Raw genomic sequence first — 22,481 nt, 5'->3', positions numbered from 1 at the left:
AGCGAGGAGATGGGATAATTAGAAGAGAAACTAGAATCCAAGGTGTGAAAAAGCCACCGTCAACGACAGCCTAGCCGCACTGTTTTCTCAGAAGGTCCCGATAGCCAAGCGTACTCGAAGCATCCAGGTCGTGTGGTGCGTGCTGGGGGATGCAGATCACCCAGCTCGAGAAGAGTGCATGGGAGCAGCCGCTTGCGCAGGAGCCAGAGGACAAGGCCGAGTGAGTGCGAGAGTGAGTGAGTAAAAGTGAAAAGCGAGTGGGTGTGTGTCGTGCCAACTACCTAACTGGACAATGTACCGACCTGTCCATAGGTTATACGAGTGTGTACTTAGTAGGCTGGGCTTCCATGCCCAAACTGGGTATACGGTGAGCTTCGGGTAGTCCCTTGCAGGTATCACTTTGCGCTTGGAAAAATTCCCCAGTATCCAGTTGCTCTCCAGCCCATGTCGCTCGTTGTGGGAACCGACCGTCCCTGACTCCCTTTCCCATTTCGCAGGGACCTGGACCTCTGGGCGGCGGGCCGGTGTAGAAGACAGGGGGAAGAGACGCAGGCGAGACAGTGCCAGCCAGCCTGCCGCCGCCGAAACAGGAAGACACAGGCACAGTCCACATTCCTCAGCAATGCATGGGTATCGCCTGCCAACTCGATGATGATACTTGTACTGTCGAATTCGTACTCTCGAATTACCTGCCTGGCATTTGTGCGTAGGTACGAGTCTATCCTCGAAGCGGGAGGACTGAGCATCGCCGTGACCGTGACGAGTGTTGGTCTGGAATTTTCGACGCAGCTTGGTGTGAGAGTAAATTGTGAGGGGGCGGACTCGATCACCAATGCCGTACGTACGTACATACGTACGTACCTGAGAGGCCAACGTGCAGGTACTTCGAACTCGATAGTATCGGATGTACGTACTACTCTTGCCGCAACAGTTGTCTACTGAGTAGACAGATTCTAGGCGCGGCTGTAGATGGCTCATCTCACACCAGTCGCGAGACATGCCGGCTTGTGGAGCACAGACGCTGGGTGGTGCCATGGACCAGTCGTGGTGGTGGTGGTGGTGGGTGGTGGCGTACCTTATTGTGGTGAGTACTGTACGGATTACAGTTGAGCACCTCGGTCTGCAGGGTTAGGAGATCAGCAAACATGCAACCAGCTCATCCGTGGTAGTATCCGTAGTTTTGTCTTGGATTTGAGCAGACCTAGCTGTAGCATAGGGCTGGCACGCACGCAGCGTCGAGTCATGGCGTGGCCGGTAAGGTTCCGAGCCACTCGAGCAAAATGCTCGAGATCCTCCCAGCCTCCAGGCGATGAATTGTACATAGGTTGCGCATCACCGGTGGGCACGCCAAAACGACAGGTCACCCTCCATTAGCGTGAAGTGCGCGTGCGCGCAATTGGTACCACATTATCACCAAACCGATGAACGTCCTCAGCAAGTCCAGCGGCGGAGCCCCGAGCGGGGTCTAAGCTCTAGTCGTTTTCTCAGTGCGTGCTGCAGCGACCCCTGGTTCGTGCTGAAGACGACATGGAGCTCCAGTCTTTGTCTTAGTGGAGGTTTAAAAGCTCTCAACAAGCTCTGGAGCGCCACCAGCGCCAATTCCATGTCGTTCGAGGAAACGTATGGGTTACGGTACGTACACGCAACTGCGCCTGCAAAAGCATCGGCAGGGATTCGTGTGATGGGCTGAAGTCTGTCATGTCTGTGGAGGTTCTCCGACAGGGGGTGAGAGGGAGCAGGAAAAAGCAGCGTGTGGGCTGGGAGGCCACCCTCATTCTGTACTTGTGTTTCTTATCATGTGTGTGCATAATGTAAGGTAGTCTTGATCGTCGGTAATTGGCGGTCTGCATCATCGCCGCAAAATAATCTCGCGTCTCAAAATGAGCATGTCCTACTGATATTAATTACTCACTCACGTACCGGCCGGCGCTCGGTGCTGGCTCGTGTAACGTACACGACGGACGGTGTCCTCTAATAAAGGCTCTTGTAGACAGATCCCGCGATGTACTCCACCCCCACTTGACTGCGATTAATGAAACGCCGGCCTAGTAACAACTTGAAAAGATCTACGTGCCAATCAACAAAGACCAAGCAGCCGACGCTTGTTGCGGGACTGGCTGCCTGTCAGGTCATATCATCAATGGGGATAGCAAAAGCAACGACTGCCTGCCCTCACCTCGAAGCGAAGACAGTATTGATTAAATGGATTTGATGACAACAGCCTGCGACCGCTGGAATGCATACAGGGCGTTGGCAACGTTGACGAATTGAGTTCAGCTTTGCATGCCAGCTCTGCTAATTAGTTCATCTCTGGTGCTGTGGGGGCATCGTCCGATTGACGTTGATGGCGAGACAGCAGCTTGTCTAGTGCCGTCGCGAGGCCCTTTTCCCTTTCGGCCGCATGTGATAATGTGGGCAAAGTCGCGCATCACTTCTCCTTGCAAGATCCATGTAATTAGCCATTCGCTGTTACGTCTCTCTCATTGAACGTGGCGTTGCCTTCTAGTCGTCCCAGCCTCTTCGCGCGTACGTAGTAGATCTGCCCATTTGCCTCAAGTGGCGCGTTGTGTACACGTTGCAGAGCCGTTAGCGCGAACTCAAGCTAGAAGATACTCCATAACACATACGCTTATTTCATGTTGTCGCACAAGGAGTTCTATTTGATGTCGTCAAGTCCATGTTCCTTGACCAGCATATGAACATTGCATTGTTGGTGGTTATCAAATGTGGTAATGAGCATACATGTATGTTCCTCACAGTTCGCAACTTCCCGAGATAGGCCACCACGCACGCCGACTTTGAGGTTATCACCAACACATACTAACCCCGATAATGATTGGCATATTAATAAGGCTATACGGATAGACACGGCATGAGCCCCAGCGAGGCTCACAAGTTCACAACTGTCAACAGCAGAAATCCAACAGTAGCCCCGACAGATGAAATAGCAATCACATGTTTCTAATTGAATGGTATCAGGATATGAATTTGAGATTGACTAGGACCGCGCGAGCCATTAGCTGTTTGCACTTTGCAGGTGGCGCAAATTCCCTCCATGTACTCCGTATGCTGGGGTCAATTCCTTGCGCCGCATTATCTGCCATTCCGTCATGATGGCACTCGGAATATTGACAAACATGGTGCGCGATGACGGCGGGGCTTGCGTGTCGAAGTCTGCCTAGAGATCGCCTCAACTCCTCGAGGTTTGCGAATTCTCGGAAAGACGCATGTAATCACTGTTATTTCACTACCAAACATGTCCGTAACTGGACCGAATTGGATTGTATGAGCCGTAAGGGAAGATGAGAAAAATTCCGTTGCCGAGGGACGTTTCAAACCAGCGCTATGTTCTCCGAAGAGCAATGTGTTGTCGATTTCCGAACCAATTGGCACCGGAAGGCTCTTCATTCGTCCTCCTCTTCTTTTCTACAGACTTTCGACTACCGTGAAAGTATCGGGTATAGCTTGATTCAAGACACAATGATTCCATGCCGTCACTCACATTGCGACGAGAGTGAAGTGACTGTGAAACCTAGAATGATCGCCCTGTGTGGGGTCTGTCTCACCGTGAGAAGTCCCGGCGTAGGCGCTAATTCTCTTAGCTTCAAAGCGTACTAGACTAGTACCGTTAGGTAAAATCATCTTACAGTACGAGCCCATGTACGTGATTTCGTGATTGGTCTGAAGATCCGATCCACTTCGCGTCAGGTTCCTGACAGCGGCAGCTCAGCCTGTAATGAAGTTATGGCGTTCGTCCGTCCGCTAACAAAGGAGGTCGGCCCTGCGGTCTCGACTCTTTGTATCGACTTGATTATGATTTATCGACCAGCTCGGACAGGTGTGCGGTGGCGCGTGACGATGTAAACCATTATCAGATGCTCGTTAGACAACGCCTTGCAGTAATATAATATGCTAACAGCACTTATCGACGCCGACACCCCTGAAGACACAGTGTCTATCATTTGTATGTCCCGCTGACAATCTAGCCCCCGGGACGTCGGTTCCATAGCTCTGGGGAGCTCAGGTAGGTTGAGCACATCGGCTGGAATTGCACACCACATAGCCTCTGCCAGGTGCTTTGCTGCACGTACTGCAAGATCATCAGAATCTCTCCCTACACATGCTTTCTCCATCTCGCGGATTCGGATCTCGATGGTCTCGGTACTCTGCCCTTTCTCCATCTTGACATTTGCACGAGATCTGGTCACCGCATCTCAAAGACCCCAGCCTCCTGCTTGTGGATCAACTAGGTCTTGATGTGTTGTAGCTCAAAATCTGGTTTTGGCAGTGGGCCCGCTGCGAGAAGAAGCATCCAGATTCCAGACTGGACTAGCCACTTACCATCTTGAGATGCGCCGACATGGCTTTCAAACAGAAGTGCCTCGAGACATTCTGGTTTGTAGAGTCCTGATCCACCGCATCATGTGCCAACATGAACAAAAGGTTCAAGTTTGCTAGCATTCCTCTAGCACCGACGTCCATCGGAAGCACCATGCTGACGCAGGATGATAGACGGCGGTCGATATGTTGGATGCTTCTCTCGGGGAACCCGTGGATAGACAGCGTAACCTCGACTGGCTGGAAGCGGAGGTGGCCGCCGAACAACGTGAACTTTTCTTCTTCCCAAGAGCTGTTGGCTATCCATCACCGCTGTTGGCGATTAGCGGGATATACAGATAACAAAAATTGCCAGCGTACATCCTGCACGATCGCAGATTGGGTGAACTCGGCAAAAATCGCATCTTTGGGTGTCATGACTGTGTGCAGGGGGTGGGTGTCCTGGGCTTGTTGATCAATAACCACAACCGTCTAGACCAACAAATGATGGGGAAATATGAAAATTGATCCAGTTGTTGAACCATAGCCCTACGAGACAGCGGGCGCGTAATTAGCAGAAGATCTGGGGGGAATCAGCTGCGCTCCGCTGGCGCACCATCTGTCTGAGATATCCGAGGAAACTGTCGGTAGCAGGTGAGATGATACGTGAGTGACTTGGAGAGCTCGGACAGCTTGATTCGGGCTTTCAAGACCGATCTATGTTGTGGAGAATCCAATTGACAGCAGTGAGCTAATTGAAATTGACGGATCAACACAAGCTCCGGGATTTCCAAGTTCGTGATTGGCTGAAAAGTCTCCGCCAGGATGCATACCCGAGACAGACGCACTGACCAGGCTGTTCGAATTCTATGAGTTAATCCACGATCCCCTACAGGCTACGGTAAAATGATGTCTCAAAAGTCTGCGAACGCGAGCCCCGCCCACCCAAATTGGGTGACGCACCCTCCAACTTCTATACACAATTTCAATAGTAAATACTTACTCAAATTTGAAGGTGATTATATTGTTAAAGAGGGGATTTCTTGGTGTTTAATAATGAGTGTAATATCCCTTTGCCCGGATGCATTCGCGGAGCCTACGCGGCCAAGAGTCGATCAGGTTGTCAATGTCGGCTTGTTCAATCGCTTCCCACGCCTCGACCATCCACTCCTTCAATAATGCGATATGAGCCTTGTTCCTCTTCAAATATCTTACTTCTGGATGCATCTTCGAGATCATTTGCTTCAAAGCCTTCCAAACGTGCTCAATTGGGTTGAGGTCCGGCGAGTGTGGAGGCCAGTCAAAGAGCTCTATCTTATTGAGCAAGAACCACTCAATCGTAGCTTGTTCCTTATGTATCGGCGCATTATCTTACATGAACCTTTGCCAAGGTTGATAATATGGAAGAAGACCCTTCTCAAGAGCCTCACGATAGCTCTTCGCAGAATAGCCCTTACGGGGGGCGTTCTTATCGCGTTCCATAATCACAAGGTGGCTACGGCCGCCCTTCCAGATAGCCCCCCAGACTATGATTGATATCTTAGCCTGGCCATGCTCCCTAAGGTAAATAAATGGCTTCATGAACTTCTCGTGAGGCTTGCGGAAGATCCACCGGCTTGGGCAATTCGACTCGGACCTAAGGATGGTTTTATCGCTGAAGATAATGACCTAGACGCGTATAGCGCGTAAATTAGCTTTGATCGTGTCTTGAAGGGTATCTTCGTAAGTAATTACACCTAGTAATTCTTCTGCAAGAGGAAGCTAATCGCGATAATATGCAAGACGATCTAAAGCAGTACCTTTATCAAGAGGAATTCTCTCGATCGCCCTCTATTTACGCGAATAATGCCTGCCAATAACGCGACGAAGAGTGCTCACGCTCACCTAGACACCTACGTCGGTCGCTAACGCCTTCTAGGTAATATCCCGGTCTCTTTTAAGCAAAAGAATATCATACTTACGTTGAGCCTTGCTTAATTTATGTGGTCTTCCTTTGCGTGGCTTGATTTGGACCGTTTGCTTATTTTTGAAGCGCTTGACGATGTTGAAGACTGTCGACTTTGTGGTGTTGAACTCGGCCGCAATAGCGCCATAAGATTTACCTATTGATTGCATCGCGACAATCGCTCCTCGAGCCTCTAAATTAAACTGGTAGTTGAAGCCCCGATTGCCGCTTATAATGGTACTAAAACTTCTTTGATTTGAAGGCATCTCCGCGTTGTGATATGGAATGAAGAAAGAAGGGTGGTTGGGGCACGCGTTCTGACGCGAAGTGGTGGGGTGGATCGTTCGCAGACTTTTGAGACCTAATAGTACGTATGAAAAGTTGAAAACTGTCGTTGGCTGCTGCATACATGGTATTGCAGGCCAAAATGCACAATGCTGAGACCTTTCTTATCCAATGGCCTCGCTCCCTGTCGACAATTCCCGGCAGGCAAACATCTGAGACCTGGAACCCTACCTGCGATTTGTGCGAAGCAGATTTGTCGGTGTTCCCGATGCATGTATGCACGTCTCCAGACAAGTAGAGAAGCAATATATGATTGCAAGACATGCATATTACGCTATAGAATGCATGCTTTGAATGTCTGTGATGTCGTCTGACTACGTGCGTAGATGGGCATGGACTTGCTGGCAGCTCGAGCGCGAATGACCTCGCGGTATGGAAGGCGAACATCCGTACAGAGCAACATATCAGGTCTTACTTTTCGACGCATGGCCTCACGACTGTCATTATCGACTTCTACCTAAACTGGAAAAATTTGCGAAGCCTGCTGTGCTGCGAAGAGGCTTGGCTCCATGTCCGTTAGAATGGGAACGGTGAGATATGTCTTGATACCCTTTTCCGGCCAGAGCACATGTACGGAGTAGCCAACTTGCTAAAGCAAGCGGCTCTTGAATCACCTACTGGTTCAATCAAGTGCTGCTAGCAGGTGATTCAAGAGTTACCTACAGTAGATTAAGGTACAATCCACAGGCAAGGCTGCAAGGGGCCACTACCAACAGAAAGAAAGCCAAGCCGATCCAGACAGCTCGGGGGTTGCCTCGCGATCGAGTACAGTTTTTGGTACAGTGCGGCGCACCTAGTGATCTGAGTGGATTTCGACGGCCCGGCATGTCTGCTGTCCTGGAGAAGGTGGGATTGTAGGAAATCGGATTGCCATTGACGAAAAGCCCATTCCGAAGCAGAGGGTTTTTTCAATAATACACGTGATAGACCCGACGGGCGGGCAGATCCCAATGATCTCAAGGAGCGCGCCCGCGGCTCGTTTCCGGCTCCACAAGCACGTTTCCATTTCGTTCAGTGATTATGGATGAATACGGATACATAGATGTAGAAGACAGCTGCTCCGAGAAAGGGACTCACTCTTCTTGCAGCTTCAAGCACAGGCTGTGGGGAATGTTGCTCACACTGTTCATCGACTGCGATAAACACAGGTCTTCTACAGTGTGTACACATCATGTCCCAGAGCCGTTTGCACTGTGCCGACACGCAGCTTCATGTTCATCGTCATGAGATTTTCGTACCAATTCGCGTATCAACACAACACCATGACTTTGTGTCACGGTATTTTCCATTCTCCAAAACAAGCTGTTGGGGAGCGCGCAAGGTCTACTATCTAGTCGAGCACCACGACTCCGAGGGGAATTGTCGTCGCCACTGATGAAACTGCTCGTCTACGGATCCTACCCCACCAACGTCCCAACTCTTCCAACAAATGTTACGCCGGACTTTCCCACGCGACAATGAGCGAGCTGCAGCGGGCGTGGGCACGGCAAAAGGTTGCTCTACCTGGCGATCGTTTCGGGGAAGTAGACGAAGAGCAGGAAGTGGACTACGTCCCCGAGCTTCCTGAGCACGCCGAGCATCCAGACGACGACTCATCGTCTGCATCGTCAGTCTCGTCTACTGGCACCATCATACCATCTCCCACGCAGCGGCTCTTTGCTCGCCCTCAAGGGTAAGAGCCATCATTTTGCCAATTCCGGTTCTGACCTGGAGCAGTGTTTCGCGAGGGAAGAACTTGGAGCAGATACCATGGACAACATACTTTGAGCGTGAGCTGTACCTCAGCCCCGAGACCAGTCCTGGCTTGACGTACCATGCCTACCTCACGTCGCCGACCGAGAAGGGTCCTCTGTTTGTGATGCACCACGGAGCTGGCTCGTCGGGCCTTTCCTTTGCCCTTATTGGATCTGAAATCCGCAAGAGGCTCCCGAATGCCGGCATACTGTCGATAGACTGCCGAGGGCATGGGCTCACCACCACGGCCGGCGGGGAAGCGCTAGATCTGCGGCTCGACACCTTGTCTTCCGATCTCCACGCGACGATCGAGCTTGCCAAAGCAAAGATGGGCTGGGGGCAGCTGCCTCCAGTCATGCTGGTGGGACATTCCCTCGGCGGTGCCGTGGTGACTGACCTTGCAAAGACCGGCTTGCTTGGCACCGCTCTGCTGGGCTACGCTGTGCTGGACGTCGTCGAGGGCTCAGCCATGGATGCCTTGCAGAGCATGCAGACGTATCTCTCAACTCGACCCGCTGGCTTCTCCTCGTTGCAGACTGGTATCGAATGGCACGTTCGGACGAGGACGTTGCGCAACTCCACATCCGCGCGGACCTCCGTGCCGGGGCTACTGGTACGAGACGAGCATGCTGATACCAGCAGGCCATGGCGATGGAGGACGAACTTGGCCGCCACCCAACCATTCTGGGAGGATTGGTTTGTGGGCTTGAGCAAAAAGTTTCTAGAGGCGAGAGGGGGCAAAATGCTGCTCCTCGCTGGCACCGACCGGCTGGACACTGAACTGACCATTGGTCAGATGCAAGGTGAGCATTGAGGAACTCTCCGTGGAGTTGATTTTCATCTTGTTAACCCGTTTCTACGTAGGGAAGTATGCGCTTCAGGTCTTCCCCGAAGCAGGCCACTTTATACACGAAGATCTACCCGAGAGGACGGCCGTGACATTGGTGGACTTTTATCGCCGAAACGATCGGAGCACGCTGGTGTTGCCGCCCAAAGTGTCAGATCTACTTGCACAAGGGAAACGTGTGTAATCCTTTCCTGTATCACCCACCAGCGCACACAATGTGCTTGAAAGCCTCGTGTCTGATAAACAAGACCAAGCCTGAAGCCTGGCAACATGCCCCGAGACAGTATGGCGTGCTGTGGCTAGAGGAACCTTCGCCACCCTTAGTGGAGAATAGTCTCGTTCCGCAAGAGGTCAATGAGGGAACAAAATTAGAGCTCCTGCCGGCGCATTACTCGGATCTCATGCGTCACTGCATTGATTGCGGACCACTTGGTTGTGCCAAGACGATCGCCAGATCAGTCGAATTGTGGCCGATCATTCGGGGGCCAGGCGCGGTCCGATTGACGTGCCGACGTCCGCGCCATCTGTATTACCAATAGCACCTCTTCCCTGCCACGTCCGCTCTTTGCTTCACTCATCAATCGACAACACCCGTCAATCGCTATAATGAAGACCTCTGCTGTTGCTTACCTCGTCGCCGCCGGCTTCGCCGCCGCGCAGGGACTCGAGGACGTCCCCAGATGCGCCGTACGTATATGCATACCCGAAGGCGTCGTCGCCCCCAACGCCGCGCACCGACGATCAGCGTTTGGCTGACCCCCGTACGTCTCTAGGCCCCATGTATCGAGCAAGCCATCACTGGCAACGAGATTGGCGGCTGCGGCCAGTTCGACATTGAGTGCATCTGCAGCAACGACGACTTCCTCCAGAACATGGCCTGCTGCCTCGAGGACAGTTGCGACGACAGTGGCAAGGCAGCGGCCGTCACGTTCGCGCAGCAGGTCTGCTCGTCCGTCAACGTCGACACGCCTGACCAGGTCGAGTGCAAGGCCAGCGCCTCGCCTTCGGCGACTCCCAGTTCGGAGCAATCCGAGACGAGCGGTGCAGCCAACTCTGAGGAGACCGGCGACGACGGCAATGCGGCGACTGGTCTGAGCAGCGTAGGCGGTCTGGTTGGTGCCGTTGTTGCCATGGGCTTTGCCCTGTAATGGTCGAGCGCTGGCAAAGGTTGCGGCTGTTTTGGAGGACTGCGTACATGTACTACGAAGCACAGCGATTCTGCACTTGTATTTTCATGTCCATCCGTGTAGATCTAATGGCCTAAGTACTTGTGTGCGGTATGGATAGAGCCGAGGGCATGGAACACCGGACCCCAACGTGTGTTCCAGAGCTGGGCTCTGGTGCACGAGCACTTTTCGAGCCCTGTGCGTGGCGGACAGTCAGGCTATCCACGATACTCCGCAACTCTAATATCAAGTTCACGAACCAAGATGTTTTCCTTTGTCCTCTCTGGAGTACCTAACTGAATCCAAGCTAAATGTGGCGCGCTGCTGTTAAGAACAGGACCCCGACTCCACCCACTGACATCACCCCCACGCCGATGGCCTGAGCAACATGGAGAAGGCCGGGCATCCCCCACCACATGTGCCCTCACGAGAGCTGCTCTCATCCCCTTGATTCCTTGCTCACTCTACCTCACAGAAGACAAAGCCCTGGACAAGAGACCGTCGTCAACATGGCCCCAAAAACGATCATTGCCCCCTCCATCCTGGCGGCCGACTTTGCCGAGCTGGGCCCGGCGTGCGCGAAGACGATGAAGCAAGGCGCAGACTGGTTGCACGTTGACATCATGTAGGCGCCCATCCATTCACTCCAACATGGTCATGAGATGCGAGTAGACTGGGCAAGCTGACCACCGCGCCACAAGGGACGGCCACTTTGTGCCCAATATCACGTTCGGGCCCGCTGTCGTCGCCAAGATCCGCAAATACGTCGACCAGCCCGCCGAGAGCTTCGCGGGGGGCACGTTTGACTGCCACATGATGATTGCAGAGGTCAGGAGCTTCTTGCACAGATTGTAACATGAACGCGCGCTGACCCATGCACAGCCCAAGAAGTGGGTGAAGGACATGAAGAGCGCCGGCTGCGATCTGTACTGCTTCCACTACGAGGCTGCCTTCTCCAGCGCAGCCGAGAGTCCCGAGGAGCAGACCGAGGAGAAGACAGATCCCAAGGCCCTGTTACGGTATATCCACGACCAGGGGATGTTGGCGGGCATTGCGATCAAGCCCGACACGCCCGTGGATGTTCTCTGGGACATTCTTGAGAGCTCGGACGAGAAGGAAAGGCCAGATGTAAGTCCTGCCCCAAGCTGACTGCCCAAGAGGCACTTGCTTACTACTCCGTTAGATGGTCCTCGTCATGACAGTGCACCCGGGCTTTGGTGGACAGAAATTCATGGCGTCCGAGCTGCCCAAGGTGCAGGCACTGAGAGCCAAGTACCCCGAGCTGAACATTGAGGTGGACGGAGGCCTCGGAGTCGGCACCATTGACCAGGCGGCCGATGCTGGGGCCAATGTCATTGTTGCGGGCAGCGCTGTGTTTGGAGCCAAAGATCCCTCCGAGGTCATTTCTGTGCTGCGCAAGGCCGTTGATGACAGAGCTGGCAAGCTGTAGATGAAACCATGTAGAAGATGACACTTTTATCATGTATAGGCGAGTATGCTCTTATTTAATGCCCCATTATGTCGAGCGGCCGCTATCTACTAGACTTTCTGCGCTGAGCTCTGCCCAATGAGCTTGCCCAGCAGGGAGCAGAGACCCTGTATCTCTTCAACGCTGTTGTAATGGACCATGCTGACACGCACGACGCCCTCCGGTCCAAGCCCGAGTACATCCCGGACCAGACGCTCAGAGTAGAATGACCCCCAGCGGATACCATAGTTTGACTCGGCCTCCACAGCCAGCACCAGAGCCTTGGAGTCCCATCCTTCCACGGTGAAGCTGACAGTGGCCAGTCGTGTGGCTGGCGAGTTGTCTCCAAGCCCATAGATTGTGACGTGTTGAAATTCCTGGAGCGTCTTTACCAGAATCGAGTGCAGCTCCCACTCGTGCTGGGCAATGTTCTTGAACCGGCTCTCTGCGCCCGACGGGATGAGGTAGTCCACCACTTCCGGGACCGCCTGTGCTAGCTCGTAGCTCGCGCCCGACATGCCAAGCTTGTTGTCGAGCGAAGTCTGGGGGTTAAAGAAGTGGCCCAGCGACCCGAGGTGCTGCTGTGCTCTCCAGCTACCGTACAGCATGGCGATGTGCGGTCCAAAGACCTTGTACCACGAGAAGGCGTAAAAGTCGACGCCGAGGTCCTTGACATTGATGGGTCTGTGGGGGGCGTAGGCGACACCATCCACGCAGACTAGGGCGCCCACGGAATGCGCAGCGGCGGTGATGCTTTTAATGTCGTGGACATAGCCTAGGATGTTGCTGGCATGCGTGCAGGCGACCAACTTTGTGCGGCGCGAAAGAAGGGGGTACAAGGAACCCGCATACAGGTTCGGGTTCTCGCGTCCACTGGGCCTCCACCACTTGAGCACCAACTCTTGACGCTTGGCCAGCGCAACCCAGGGGGCAATGTTGGCCTCGTGGTCGATCATTGATACGACAATCTCATCGCCCGGCTGAAAATTGAGAACGTACGAGAGATTCCGGAACAGCTGGGTCGTGGAGGAGCCGAAGACGACCTCATCCTGGTTGGCGTTGATGTACCGCGCGCCAGCTTCGAACGCCTTGCCGAAGCGGCTGGTGGATCTCTGAGAGACATGGTATGACGCGCCCAGTTGGACATTATTATTTGTGAGATAGTCGGTGATGGATGTGATCACGGAATCCAGAGTCTGACTCCCGCCCGCATTGTCCAAGTAGACCTGGTCCTGCTTCAGGGCGGGAAAGCGGGAGCGAACCTGCTCGCTGTGGGTTGAATCCATTGTTGCGATTTGCTTCGTTTGGTAGAGACTCTGGTAATCAGTCCAAAGGGGTTGCAGGAAGATGATTCATTCATCAGTGGATGTCATTCTGAATCCTGACAACTACCACTTACAAAAGTACTACGTAGTACCCCTCATCGCTCCCAGAACGACGGCCTACTTCGATACAATGTGTCAACAACGTCCCCACAACACGCTGGTCCACGCGTGTCGTCTTTGATTGACCCTCGGCTGGAAAGCTCAAGATAACGCGTTGCATTGGCGTCGCCCATTGACATTGGGACTTGGTAGGTTCCGCATGCCACAAGGTCTTGCGCTCAAATGGTCCATGTGAGTGAGGCCCAGGAGCGAACGTGGGGCTTCGTCCGGGCAAGCTGTTGCATGTTGACGCTTCAGTTTCATCGCCTTTAATAAATACCTGACTTGCCAAGAAGGCTATTGTTGGTATTTCTGCGTGCAATGCGACCACAGTCCAGTCGAGAGGATGCGGCGAGCTCTGTCCTACAATTGGAAGGGGGCGCGCTTACCGATGCAGACGCGAGAGTCAACGCGCTTTCGAGTGGCCATTGATTGATACAAGATGTCCGGCAGTTCGGATCATTCAGGATTGCTCATTGTCATGGCATACCAGGTTTTGTCTACGTAGAACATCTCGTGCGCATACCAGTGCTCTTCCGCAAGTAGTACCTTGAGGTACACGTAGCTCTGCTCCGACGTCACCAAGGAAAGCAGCTGCAAGAAACCCCGGCCAAAAAATTCTACAGCGGGATCAGCCCACTCAGACCAAGCTTGATTCCTACTTCAGCCCGCACCAACTCGAGCACTCTCTAAAGCAGCACAGCCCTCCCGCGGTCGTACCAAAGCCAATTCTTCTCGCCATGAAGAGGAAAGCGGAATCCGCGGCCAATGGCAAGGGTGGCCGCGCTTCCAACCCCAAGAAGCCCAGGACCGGTAAGCCACCTACTTTACATCTTGCGCCTTGTACAACGACAGCCTAACCGTCCTATCAGTGATCACTGCCGAGGAGGCAAAGGGTCGCTTTAGAAAGGGCCTGTTCGACAACAAAGTCCACGATTCGTACACCCAGCAATACGCAGAGTCCGCGCCGTACAAGCATGCCGTGATACACGAACTGGTAGACGACAAGCTGCTACGCTCCGTGCGCAACGAAATCAAGAACAGTGTCGAGTTCACGCCGAAAGAGACCGACATCTACAAGATTCATCAGTCCGGCGACCTGGCCAACCTGGACGGCCTGGACGACGAGTCGTTGGCCAAGCTGCCCTCGCTGCTGTCGCTCCGCGATGCCATCTACTCAGAATCCTTCCGCAACTACGTCTCTCACATCACCGGTTGTGGCCCGCTCAGTGGACGCAAGACAGACATGGCAATCAACGTCTATACTCCTGGCTGCTATCTTCTCTGCCACGACGACGTGATCGGCTCCCGACGAGTCAGCTACATTCTCTACCTGACCGATCCCGACATCCCGTGGCAGGCCGAATGGGGCGGTGCACTGCGGTTGTTCCCCGTGCAGGAGCTCGATGGCGACAATGGCGAGGTTGCCAAGACTCCCCTTCCCGATGCTGCCAAGGTCATCCCTCCCGCATGGAACCAGCTCAGCTTCTTCGCCGTGCAGCCTGGCGAGAGCTTCCACGACGTCGAAGAGGTCTACCACGCAAAGAACAAGGCCCAGCTTGAGAAGCAGGGTGGCCGTGTGCGCATGGCCATCAGCGGCTGGTTCCACATACCGCAGGAGGGGGAGGATGGCTTCATCAAGGGGGAAGAGGAAAAGAATGCAAAGAACAGCAGCCTGATGCAGCTCAAAGGCAACCCCGCGCAATACGACACGCCGCAGTTGCAACCGGTCAAGGTGGATAAGCCCACGTCCAGCGAGAGTGATTTTGAGGAAGCGGATCTCGAGTTCTTGCTCAAGTACATTGCGCCGACATATCTCACGCCCGACACGCTGGAGCAGATCAGCGAGCACTTTGAGGAGAATTCGAGCATTGAGCTCGCAGGCATTCTCTGCAAGAAGTTTGCAAAGAGACTCAAAGACTGCGTGGAGGCAGAGGACAGCAAAGACCAGGGGGACGACAGCAGCGTGATCGAGAAGACGACGCCTTGGCGGGTCGCCAGGCCGCCGCACAAACACCGATTCGTATACCAGGCCCCTGCCGGGCCGAACGATTTGCGTAGAGCGCAAGAAGAATCTCCTATCACAGAGCTTCTTGACATTCTCTTACCCAGCAGGCAGTTCCGTCACTGGCTGCAGATCGCGACCGGCTGTACTGTCCAAAGCCATGACATTATGGCTCGCCGCTTCCGAAGAGGCAAAGACTATACTCTGGCCACCGGCCATGAAGGTCAACCCCGGCTCGAGCTCAGCCTTGGCATCACGCCATCAGGGGGATGGGGCGAGGACGAAGCAGACCCAGAAGAGGAGGAAGACGCCAAGAGCAAGAACGGAAAAGGAGAGGCCAAGGAGCCCCAAGAACCCCCAGCGGAAGAAGACGACGTGGGCGGTCATGAGGTATACATGGCGGCAGCCGATGATACCAACGAAGACGCCGCCGTCTACAAGTCAGCCGCCGACGACGACAACATCCTTTTCTTCCAGACCCCCGCCTGGAACAAGCTCGCCATTGTCCTCCGTGATAGCGGCACGCTCAAGTTTGTCAAGTACGTCAGCCGCAAGGCCAAGGGCGACAGATGGGACATTTCGGGCTCCTACGATGTCGAGGATCAGGAAAGTGACGCAGAGGGCGGAGATGCTGCAGGGTCGGAGGATGGAGAGTCGGAAGAGGAGTTTCAGGGATTTTCCGACTCCGCTGATAGCGACTCGGATTGAGCGGGATACTTTGAATATATGATACCTTTGCACATATACATGTTTCTGGATGTTGGTCGCTGTGTCAAGTTTCTCGTTGGGTAGTGAGGCAATCCGCGCGGGCCACGTTAACAATATGTCAACTACCAGGTGGTCGCAGGTGTTGATAACATCTTCAGGTGGATGCAGTGTCGGCAAATCTCACCCAACGGCTTGCGTTCTGGAGACGGACGCGAGTCCGGGCTGGCTCACATCGTAATCAAATACAGCTTTGAGAGAGCTTTTGAAACGATCAAGCTCAGCTGCGGATCCACATTCCTGGAGATATCCAAGTGCATCATTCACCAGAACTCTTAGCCACGAGACACAGCCCATTGCCGTGGACCCATCACGCGCAAGGGACCGGCATAAAATATCATCCACCCTGCCTTTCTCGCCGAGTAGTCGCAAGACAGGCTCGCAGTCGGGTTGCTTGGGATGGTGGAGCAGCAGGTGAGCTCTCTCGACGTCAAGACGGTCACCAAAGCTATCAGCGACCCCAACATGTTCATCGTATAGCTTGGGGGTTACTTCAGGGCGGTCCAGCTTCGCGTTGACAGTCGTCTCCCACGACACCGTGCGCCATGGGTGGTGGAGGTATCTTCGGAAGTCTTTGCGGACAAGTCCATGCGCTTTGAAAATCTTGTCTGCTTCCAAAAGTGTCATGATGGCTCCATCCAAGCTGTCCTGCCTCGCGCGCATCTGGGCTGACACGGTGCGGGTAAGGAGGATGCCGGGCCGCCCTGAGTTTTGTTCCTTGCTGGTGTCCAAGGTGGCTTCAGTCATGCGTGAGAGCCACTGCCACACAACTCCAATCCGGCCTTCTGCTTGCAGATATGGTACCATCTCGGTAAGAAGGTAAACGTCCACTGCAAACTGCGGGCTCTGGTATTCTGGCACCGTTTGCAGCCACTGGAGAGCTTTGAGCCCGACATTGGTGTCTGCTAGATTCTCTGGATATCGTGGTGATGCCTTTAAGTGTCGATGTTTGGTTATGAGGCATCCTTTTGCGGCTTTCATAGTGAGGACCCCCTTTGCCGCAGCTCGGTCAAAGACATCCATGGGGTCTTGAGGGCTGCCCAGCTGCACATTATGCTTTACTGGAGGCCGGTCTCTCTGGAGAAAGATCGGATTTTGCAACAGCTGCTGCAAGTGTATGCTCGCTGCAGAAGCACGTGTGGCTGATACAGAATCAGAGGATTGTGTACTTGTCCCCATGCTGGAATCTGAAGTGTTCAGAGGAAGTCCATATTCCCGGTCGAGCTGGGTTCTGAAAGATGCTTTGAGATCATCGAGGAGCTTGACTGTCTGTCGGGAGGTCAAGTTTGCCGGCTCGTGATAACCTGCGAAGAGGTTCTTTAGTGACCGTGTAATTTTGGTGGGATGCATCGCGGTCAGCAGCAAGCACTTTGATGTCGTCTCGAATTGTTACGACTCGATTGCGCGCACTCAGGAAGTAGCCAAGGTACCGGGTAGTCAGGTCACGTGCTGGAAGGGACGGAGCTTGTGTGGGGTAAAGCTGTCACTGCGCAGTTTGTACTCCAGCGAGCGACTGTACGTACCTACTTGGTAGTATCAATGATAACAAGACAATGCTGTGGATAGACGTATCGTGAAAAGTGGGTAGTCGTGCAAGCAAGCCGTTTCTTGCTTCTCCTTCAGCAACCGCGGCCGACTGCCATATCAAGTGTAGTCTGTATGTATGTATGTTCGCTCGGAGCTTTTTCAATAGCGGTCGGGACCTGGTCGTGGCAAAGAAAGGAGGCCCAAGTTGGGGCCGTAGAGTCGTGCCTTAATTATCACGCGATGTCTTCCGGTCAAGGCTGTCCAACTGAGGAATGGCCCGCAAGTTTTGACTTTGGGATCAACCCACTGGTGGCTGCACAGAATGACGTTTCGTGTTTACGAAGGTACGGAGTATGGCCGACGAAAATGGCAAGCGCAAGGGTGAGGGGCTCACAGCCCGTCAAAGGGCCAGCGTGAGATGTCACGGGGAACAAAGACTGGAGTCTGTTCTCCTCCTGCGGCTCCAGTTGTGTTCGCCCTCGCCGACATCAAGGCATTGCTGACGATATGCTTTTGATCATGCGCCCGACAGCGCCCAAGGACATTGAGTTTCCTGCATCCGGTACCTGAAATGGTCGAGAGCTCAGCCCAGAAGGTAGCATGCATGACCCCACTTTGCGTGGCTGGTGATCCGCACTAGCCAGGCTAGGCCTTCATCAGAGCGCGCCAGATGGACGTGAACAAACCAGCCTTAAGCAGATGCCTGCGTGATAATTATACGTTTGAGCAGACTGCCGGCTAGAGAAGCCGTTCGATATCACTCAATGCTGTGATTGCAAAATACTCTTCCCTAGAGGCAGTTGATCTACGTACAATGCAAACCAACACGGGTCACGAGACCTTCCATAGCCCAATCAACCCTTGCATGGCAGCGTAGCTCAGCAGCTGAAAGGCGCTGTGAGCGTTGCGCGGTGCGCTGCGTCAGCCACAACTGGGGCCCATTGAACCGCCTGTGGCATCAGGCCAACAACAAGGGGGGCGTCACTCACAGCCGCTAGTCAAAACCTTGCACTCCAGGGCAGCAAGCAAATCTCACCTTCGCATCGTCTGCTTGCCTGGCTGTCGATTTGTGACTACACAACCTACACACTCCATCCATCCTTGGGCAACCCCTCGAAGCCCTCTCGACGCTCGATAATATCTGCCGCTCGCGCATTACTTCTGTATTTGCTCCTGACGTTACGCTCAACATCGAACCGATCCTAATTTGTCGCCGTCACCAGGCAGTGCGACCGGGCTTTGGCTACGCTGTCGCCCTTGCGAACCATCTGTCTGTCACTTCTCTGCGAGGAGGACAGCTGACGGTCAACCACATCCCTCTCAATTGAGCCTTACACAAATAAAGATTCTCACATCATGTCCGAGGTAGCAGCTCGGTCCTCCGCTTCGCGCGGCAGAGGCTCAGGCCGTGGCGGTAGAGGAGGCTTCGCTGGCCGTGGAGGCCGGAGGGCGAATGGTGACAAGACCGAGACGAGTGCCGACACTTCGAGCTCAGCCTTCGAGGACGAAGGCGAAATTGGCGAGCTCCGCAGGCTCCATGGCAGCAAGACGGAAGTCATTCGCGAGATGTTCCCGGATTGGTCAGAGGTGGACGTGCTGTTTGCACTCCAAGAGACCAATGGCGACGAGAATGAGGCCGTGACCCGCATCGCTGAGGGTATGTCTTTCAGATTTCCTACTGCAGCATCACATCGCTTACATGTATCGCAGGTACCGTGTCTCAATGGGGCGAAGTCTCCAAGGCCAAGAAGCCTTCGAAGCCCAAGGCCAAGGATACGCCCGCGTCGACTGCTAACAATGACTCCTCAGCTGCGTCCGGCTCGCGTCCCAGCCGCGGAGGCCGCGTCGCCTCGGAAGGTGGTCGTGGTAGGGGCAGGGCTACTGACCGCGGTGGCCGCGGCTCACGTGGGCGTGCCACCACCGCAGCCCCAAGCGCAGCTCGCAAGGAGAATGTGCCGCTATCTGTCCCGACTGAGGAGGCCACCGCATGGGGAAAAGACACTTCTGCGCCCGCAACACAGGTCGCTGAAGATAATTCCGCGCCTCAGGCTGCCACCGTCACCGAGACACCGCAGTCGTCTGCTCCTCAGGCCAAAACGTGGGCGAGCATGTTGCGACCGAAGCCCGCACCCAAGGCGGCTCCCAAGCCCCAGGAGCCTGCGGCCCCTGTTGCGACCGAACCAGTGGCTCCCGAAACTGCCACCCAATCGACACCTGCCGAGAGCGAGCCGCAGCCTGCCGACGCTGATCAAGAAGCTACACCGATTCCGGAGCCAGCCGTCCCTGCCCTTACGGAACCAGAAACCACCTCGACGCCCGCCATCACCCCCACACACGATGAGCTCACCGAAACAAACCTTGAGCACGTTGCAGATGTATCTCACCCACCAGCCACCCACACTGCCGCAAGCACCACTGCTGATTCTTGGGATCCCCGACAGACTAGCAATGCCACGCCCCTCTCGGCTGCCCAGCAGCAGCACCAAGCGAACCGCGACACCTCCAGCGGCTTCGCCGCTTCGGCGATCAAGGCGACAGAGCAGCGTACGGCTAGGACGCCCGCTTTCCAGAGGCGTGTGCTTGATCAGGAGGAGGCCGTTCGCATGCCCGGTGGCAACCGCGACGTCGACCGTGCGGCTGTTCAGTTCGGCGCCTTCAGCCTAGGCGACGACGAAGATGCAGCTGGTGGCCGCGAAGAGGCTGAGACTCGCGCGCAGCCCCCAGCTGAATCTCCTGTATCTCACCCCCGTACTGCTCTCCCTCCCTCGACCCTACCTGGCGCTTCCCAGGACATCAACCAGCAGAAGGCTGGTATTTCAGGTGAGCAGTCGATGCCAGTCCGAGCAAGTCACAGTCTACTCACGCCCTTGCCAGGTTCTCAAGGCTTTGGCGCAGCCACCTCCGCTGCCCCTGGTGGTATGGTTCCTAGGAATCGATCTCAGCCCGCAATCACAGCTAACCATGGTACAGCTCCTGGGCAACCCGCCATTGGCATGCCGAGCCAACAGTATGGCCGCTTCGGCCAGGAGGGTTCGCAAAAGCCCAACGACCCCTTCGCTCAGCAGGCCCAGCCGAGCAGCCAGCCTCCCTACGATTCGTTCCCCGGGCAGACGAGCCAAGCGCCCTCTCAGCCACAGCAACAGCCGGGCGGTGCCTTCAGCTCTGCACCCAACGACTACTCTTCCTACTACACATCTAATGATCGCCACCCGTACAACAACAATTACTACGGCCACCCGTTCGCCCACCAGCAGCAGGGCGGACAAGGCCAGCAGGACAGCGCTCCTGGCCAGCAGCGCCCCTACGGCAGCTACGGCGCGTCTCAGCAAGGCGACAATCTGAGCCAGTACCCCCAGAGCGGTGTTGGACTCCAGAACCAGCCTCGTTTCGGCGCCGGCAGCAACGACGCCCAGAATAGCGGCCACTCGACCCCCAACCCCACAACTCAGGCTGCCCAGCAGCACGGAAGCGCGGCTCCTGGATCTCAGCCCCCCTCGCACGCGCAGCAACAATACGGATACGGCAACCACCCTTACTACAACAACCCGTACTACCAGCAGTACTATTCTGGATATGGCGGCCAGGGTGGCTTTGGCCCCTACGGCGGCGCTAGCAAGAATGCCATGTATGGTCAGCCTTACGGCATGTCTCCGAACGCGCCCTTTGACCACGCAAACTCCCCGGCCTCGTTCGCGCAGTCGTCGCTGCATAGGGATAGTGGAGCCGGTTCTGGCATCGGTGATTACGGCCGCTCTGGCTCGAGCCAAGCTGGAGGTGCTCCAGGCCTTGGAGGCGCCGGCAGCACCTTTGGCAGTGTTCACGACTCGTTCTCTCGCGGTGCCTCGTCCTTCCAGTCGCAAGCGCCCGGCTTCGGCGGTCAGGCCCAGCAAGGCGGTGCTGCCCCTGGCGATGACTTGAAGTTCGGTGAGGCCAAGAGCGGTGCCAACCCGTCGCCTTCGATCGGCGGCGCTCGCCCTGGATCCGCGGCCGCCAGCAACGCCGCTGCTTCTGGCCAGAGCGGTCTGCCCCCTCCCCAGTCTTCGCAGATGGGCGGTGGCGCTTACGCTGGGTACCCTAGCCATCTCCAGGGCCATGGTGGTGTTCACGGTAGCCACGCTTATGGGATGGGCGGTGCGGGCGGTGCTAATCAGCACGCCAACAGCCCCTACGGCTCTTACGGCCAGGGCGGCTTTGGCAGCGGTGGCTACTACGGTGGCAACCAGCAGCAACAGCGCGGCGGCTGGGGTGGTAACTACCACTAAGCCGGCGCAAGTGCTTTGACAGCCAGATGACTGGACCTGCCAATGGCCGTCATTCTGGTAATCTGGAGACTCGACTGCGCAACAGCGCCGGCCTACGGGCGAGTCTCTTGTGTATGAGTGAGTCTCTTTTTATCAACAACGGGAATTTTCTACTCTTTCTACGCCCTCGGAACGGGCCTCTACACGGGTCGATTGGCACAAGGGAACACGAAAAGCAGATGAACAACCACGGTTTCGCAAGGGCAAAGGAAACGGGGATGGGCGTGCGACTTCTTGAAACGTTTATGCGGATTGCTTTTTGACACTCACGCGGGACACAGAGCCCCCGGCTGGTGGTGTATACGAAAGAAAGTCATGGATGGCTGGATGACACCTTGCCGGCTGGGACGCTGACGAACCCATGACTTTGTATTGTGCGAACCTTTCCAGCTACACGGTACGGCGGCGATTCAGGGTGGTTTTTATGGGCGACCAAGGGGAATTGAGGAGCTCATGGATAAGGGTTTCTAGACAGTCAATTGCAATTTGGAGAGCAAATCCTCTGCTTTGTGGACAATACCCTTTCGTTTCGAAGACGTTGACCAAATGGACAGCTCTCGCGTTCCTGTCGTGTGATTGATGTATGATTGAATGGATCAACAGTGCCGTCTTCAGATGCCGTGATCCGCAACCCCTA

General features: G+C 55.0%; 6 protein-coding genes across 6 annotated transcripts; 5 read left to right on the top strand and 1 right to left on the bottom strand.

Annotated features, from left to right (window-relative positions):
• Positions 1 to 8,064: 8,064 nt before the first annotated feature.
• Positions 8,065 to 9,372, top strand: J7T54_005924 (Protein phosphatase methylesterase-like protein; the record flags this gene model as incomplete). Its single annotated transcript, XM_051506715.1, has 3 exons — positions 8,065 to 8,279; positions 8,324 to 9,144; positions 9,206 to 9,372. 3 exons carry the CDS (start codon positions 8,065 to 8,067, stop codon positions 9,370 to 9,372), a joined length of 1,203 nt encoding a protein of 400 aa, XP_051366446.1.
• Positions 9,373 to 9,794: 422 nt separating this feature from the next.
• J7T54_005923 (uncharacterized protein) lies at positions 9,795 to 10,336 on the top strand (the record flags this gene model as incomplete). Its single annotated transcript, XM_051506605.1, has 2 exons — positions 9,795 to 9,875; positions 9,962 to 10,336. The coding sequence occupies 2 exons, from the start codon at positions 9,795 to 9,797 to the stop codon at positions 10,334 to 10,336; spliced, it is 456 nt and encodes a 151-aa protein (XP_051366445.1).
• Positions 10,337 to 10,863: 527 nt separating this feature from the next.
• Positions 10,864 to 11,804, top strand: J7T54_005922 (Ribulose-phosphate 3-epimerase-like protein; the record flags this gene model as incomplete). The annotated part of the gene is made up of 4 exons (XM_051506495.1): positions 10,864 to 10,979; positions 11,056 to 11,182; positions 11,237 to 11,482; positions 11,538 to 11,804. 4 exons carry the CDS (start codon positions 10,864 to 10,866, stop codon positions 11,802 to 11,804), a joined length of 756 nt encoding a protein of 251 aa, XP_051366444.1.
• Positions 11,805 to 11,893: 89 nt separating this feature from the next.
• Positions 11,894 to 13,108, bottom strand: J7T54_005921 (uncharacterized protein; the record flags this gene model as incomplete). Its single annotated transcript, XM_051506385.1, has 1 exon — positions 11,894 to 13,108. The coding sequence occupies one exon, from the start codon at positions 13,106 to 13,108 to the stop codon at positions 11,894 to 11,896; it is 1,215 nt and encodes a 404-aa protein (XP_051366443.1).
• An 878-nt stretch (positions 13,109 to 13,986) lies between these two features.
• On the top strand, positions 13,987 to 15,959 carry J7T54_005920 (Prolyl dihydroxylase-like protein; the record flags this gene model as incomplete). The annotated part of the gene is made up of 2 exons (XM_051506275.1): positions 13,987 to 14,059; positions 14,119 to 15,959. 2 exons carry the CDS (start codon positions 13,987 to 13,989, stop codon positions 15,957 to 15,959), a joined length of 1,914 nt encoding a protein of 637 aa, XP_051366442.1.
• Positions 15,960 to 18,899: 2,940 nt separating this feature from the next.
• On the top strand, positions 18,900 to 21,805 carry J7T54_005919 (CUE domain-containing protein-like protein; the record flags this gene model as incomplete). The annotated part of the gene is made up of 4 exons (XM_051506165.1): positions 18,900 to 19,200; positions 19,254 to 20,363; positions 20,418 to 20,459; positions 20,514 to 21,805. The coding sequence occupies 4 exons, from the start codon at positions 18,900 to 18,902 to the stop codon at positions 21,803 to 21,805; spliced, it is 2,745 nt and encodes a 914-aa protein (XP_051366441.1).
• Between the last annotated feature and the right edge of the window lie 676 nt (positions 21,806 to 22,481).

Source organism: Emericellopsis cladophorae, assembly GCF_022114955.1.
Source record: "Emericellopsis cladophorae strain MUM 19.33 chromosome Unknown NODE_1_length_1489480_cov_119_871856, whole genome shotgun sequence".
Taxonomy (NCBI): domain Eukaryota; kingdom Fungi; phylum Ascomycota; class Sordariomycetes; order Hypocreales; family Bionectriaceae; genus Emericellopsis; species Emericellopsis cladophorae.
The sequence above is the reverse complement of the archived record's forward strand: the minus strand, read 5'-3'. Positions and strand labels throughout refer to the sequence as shown.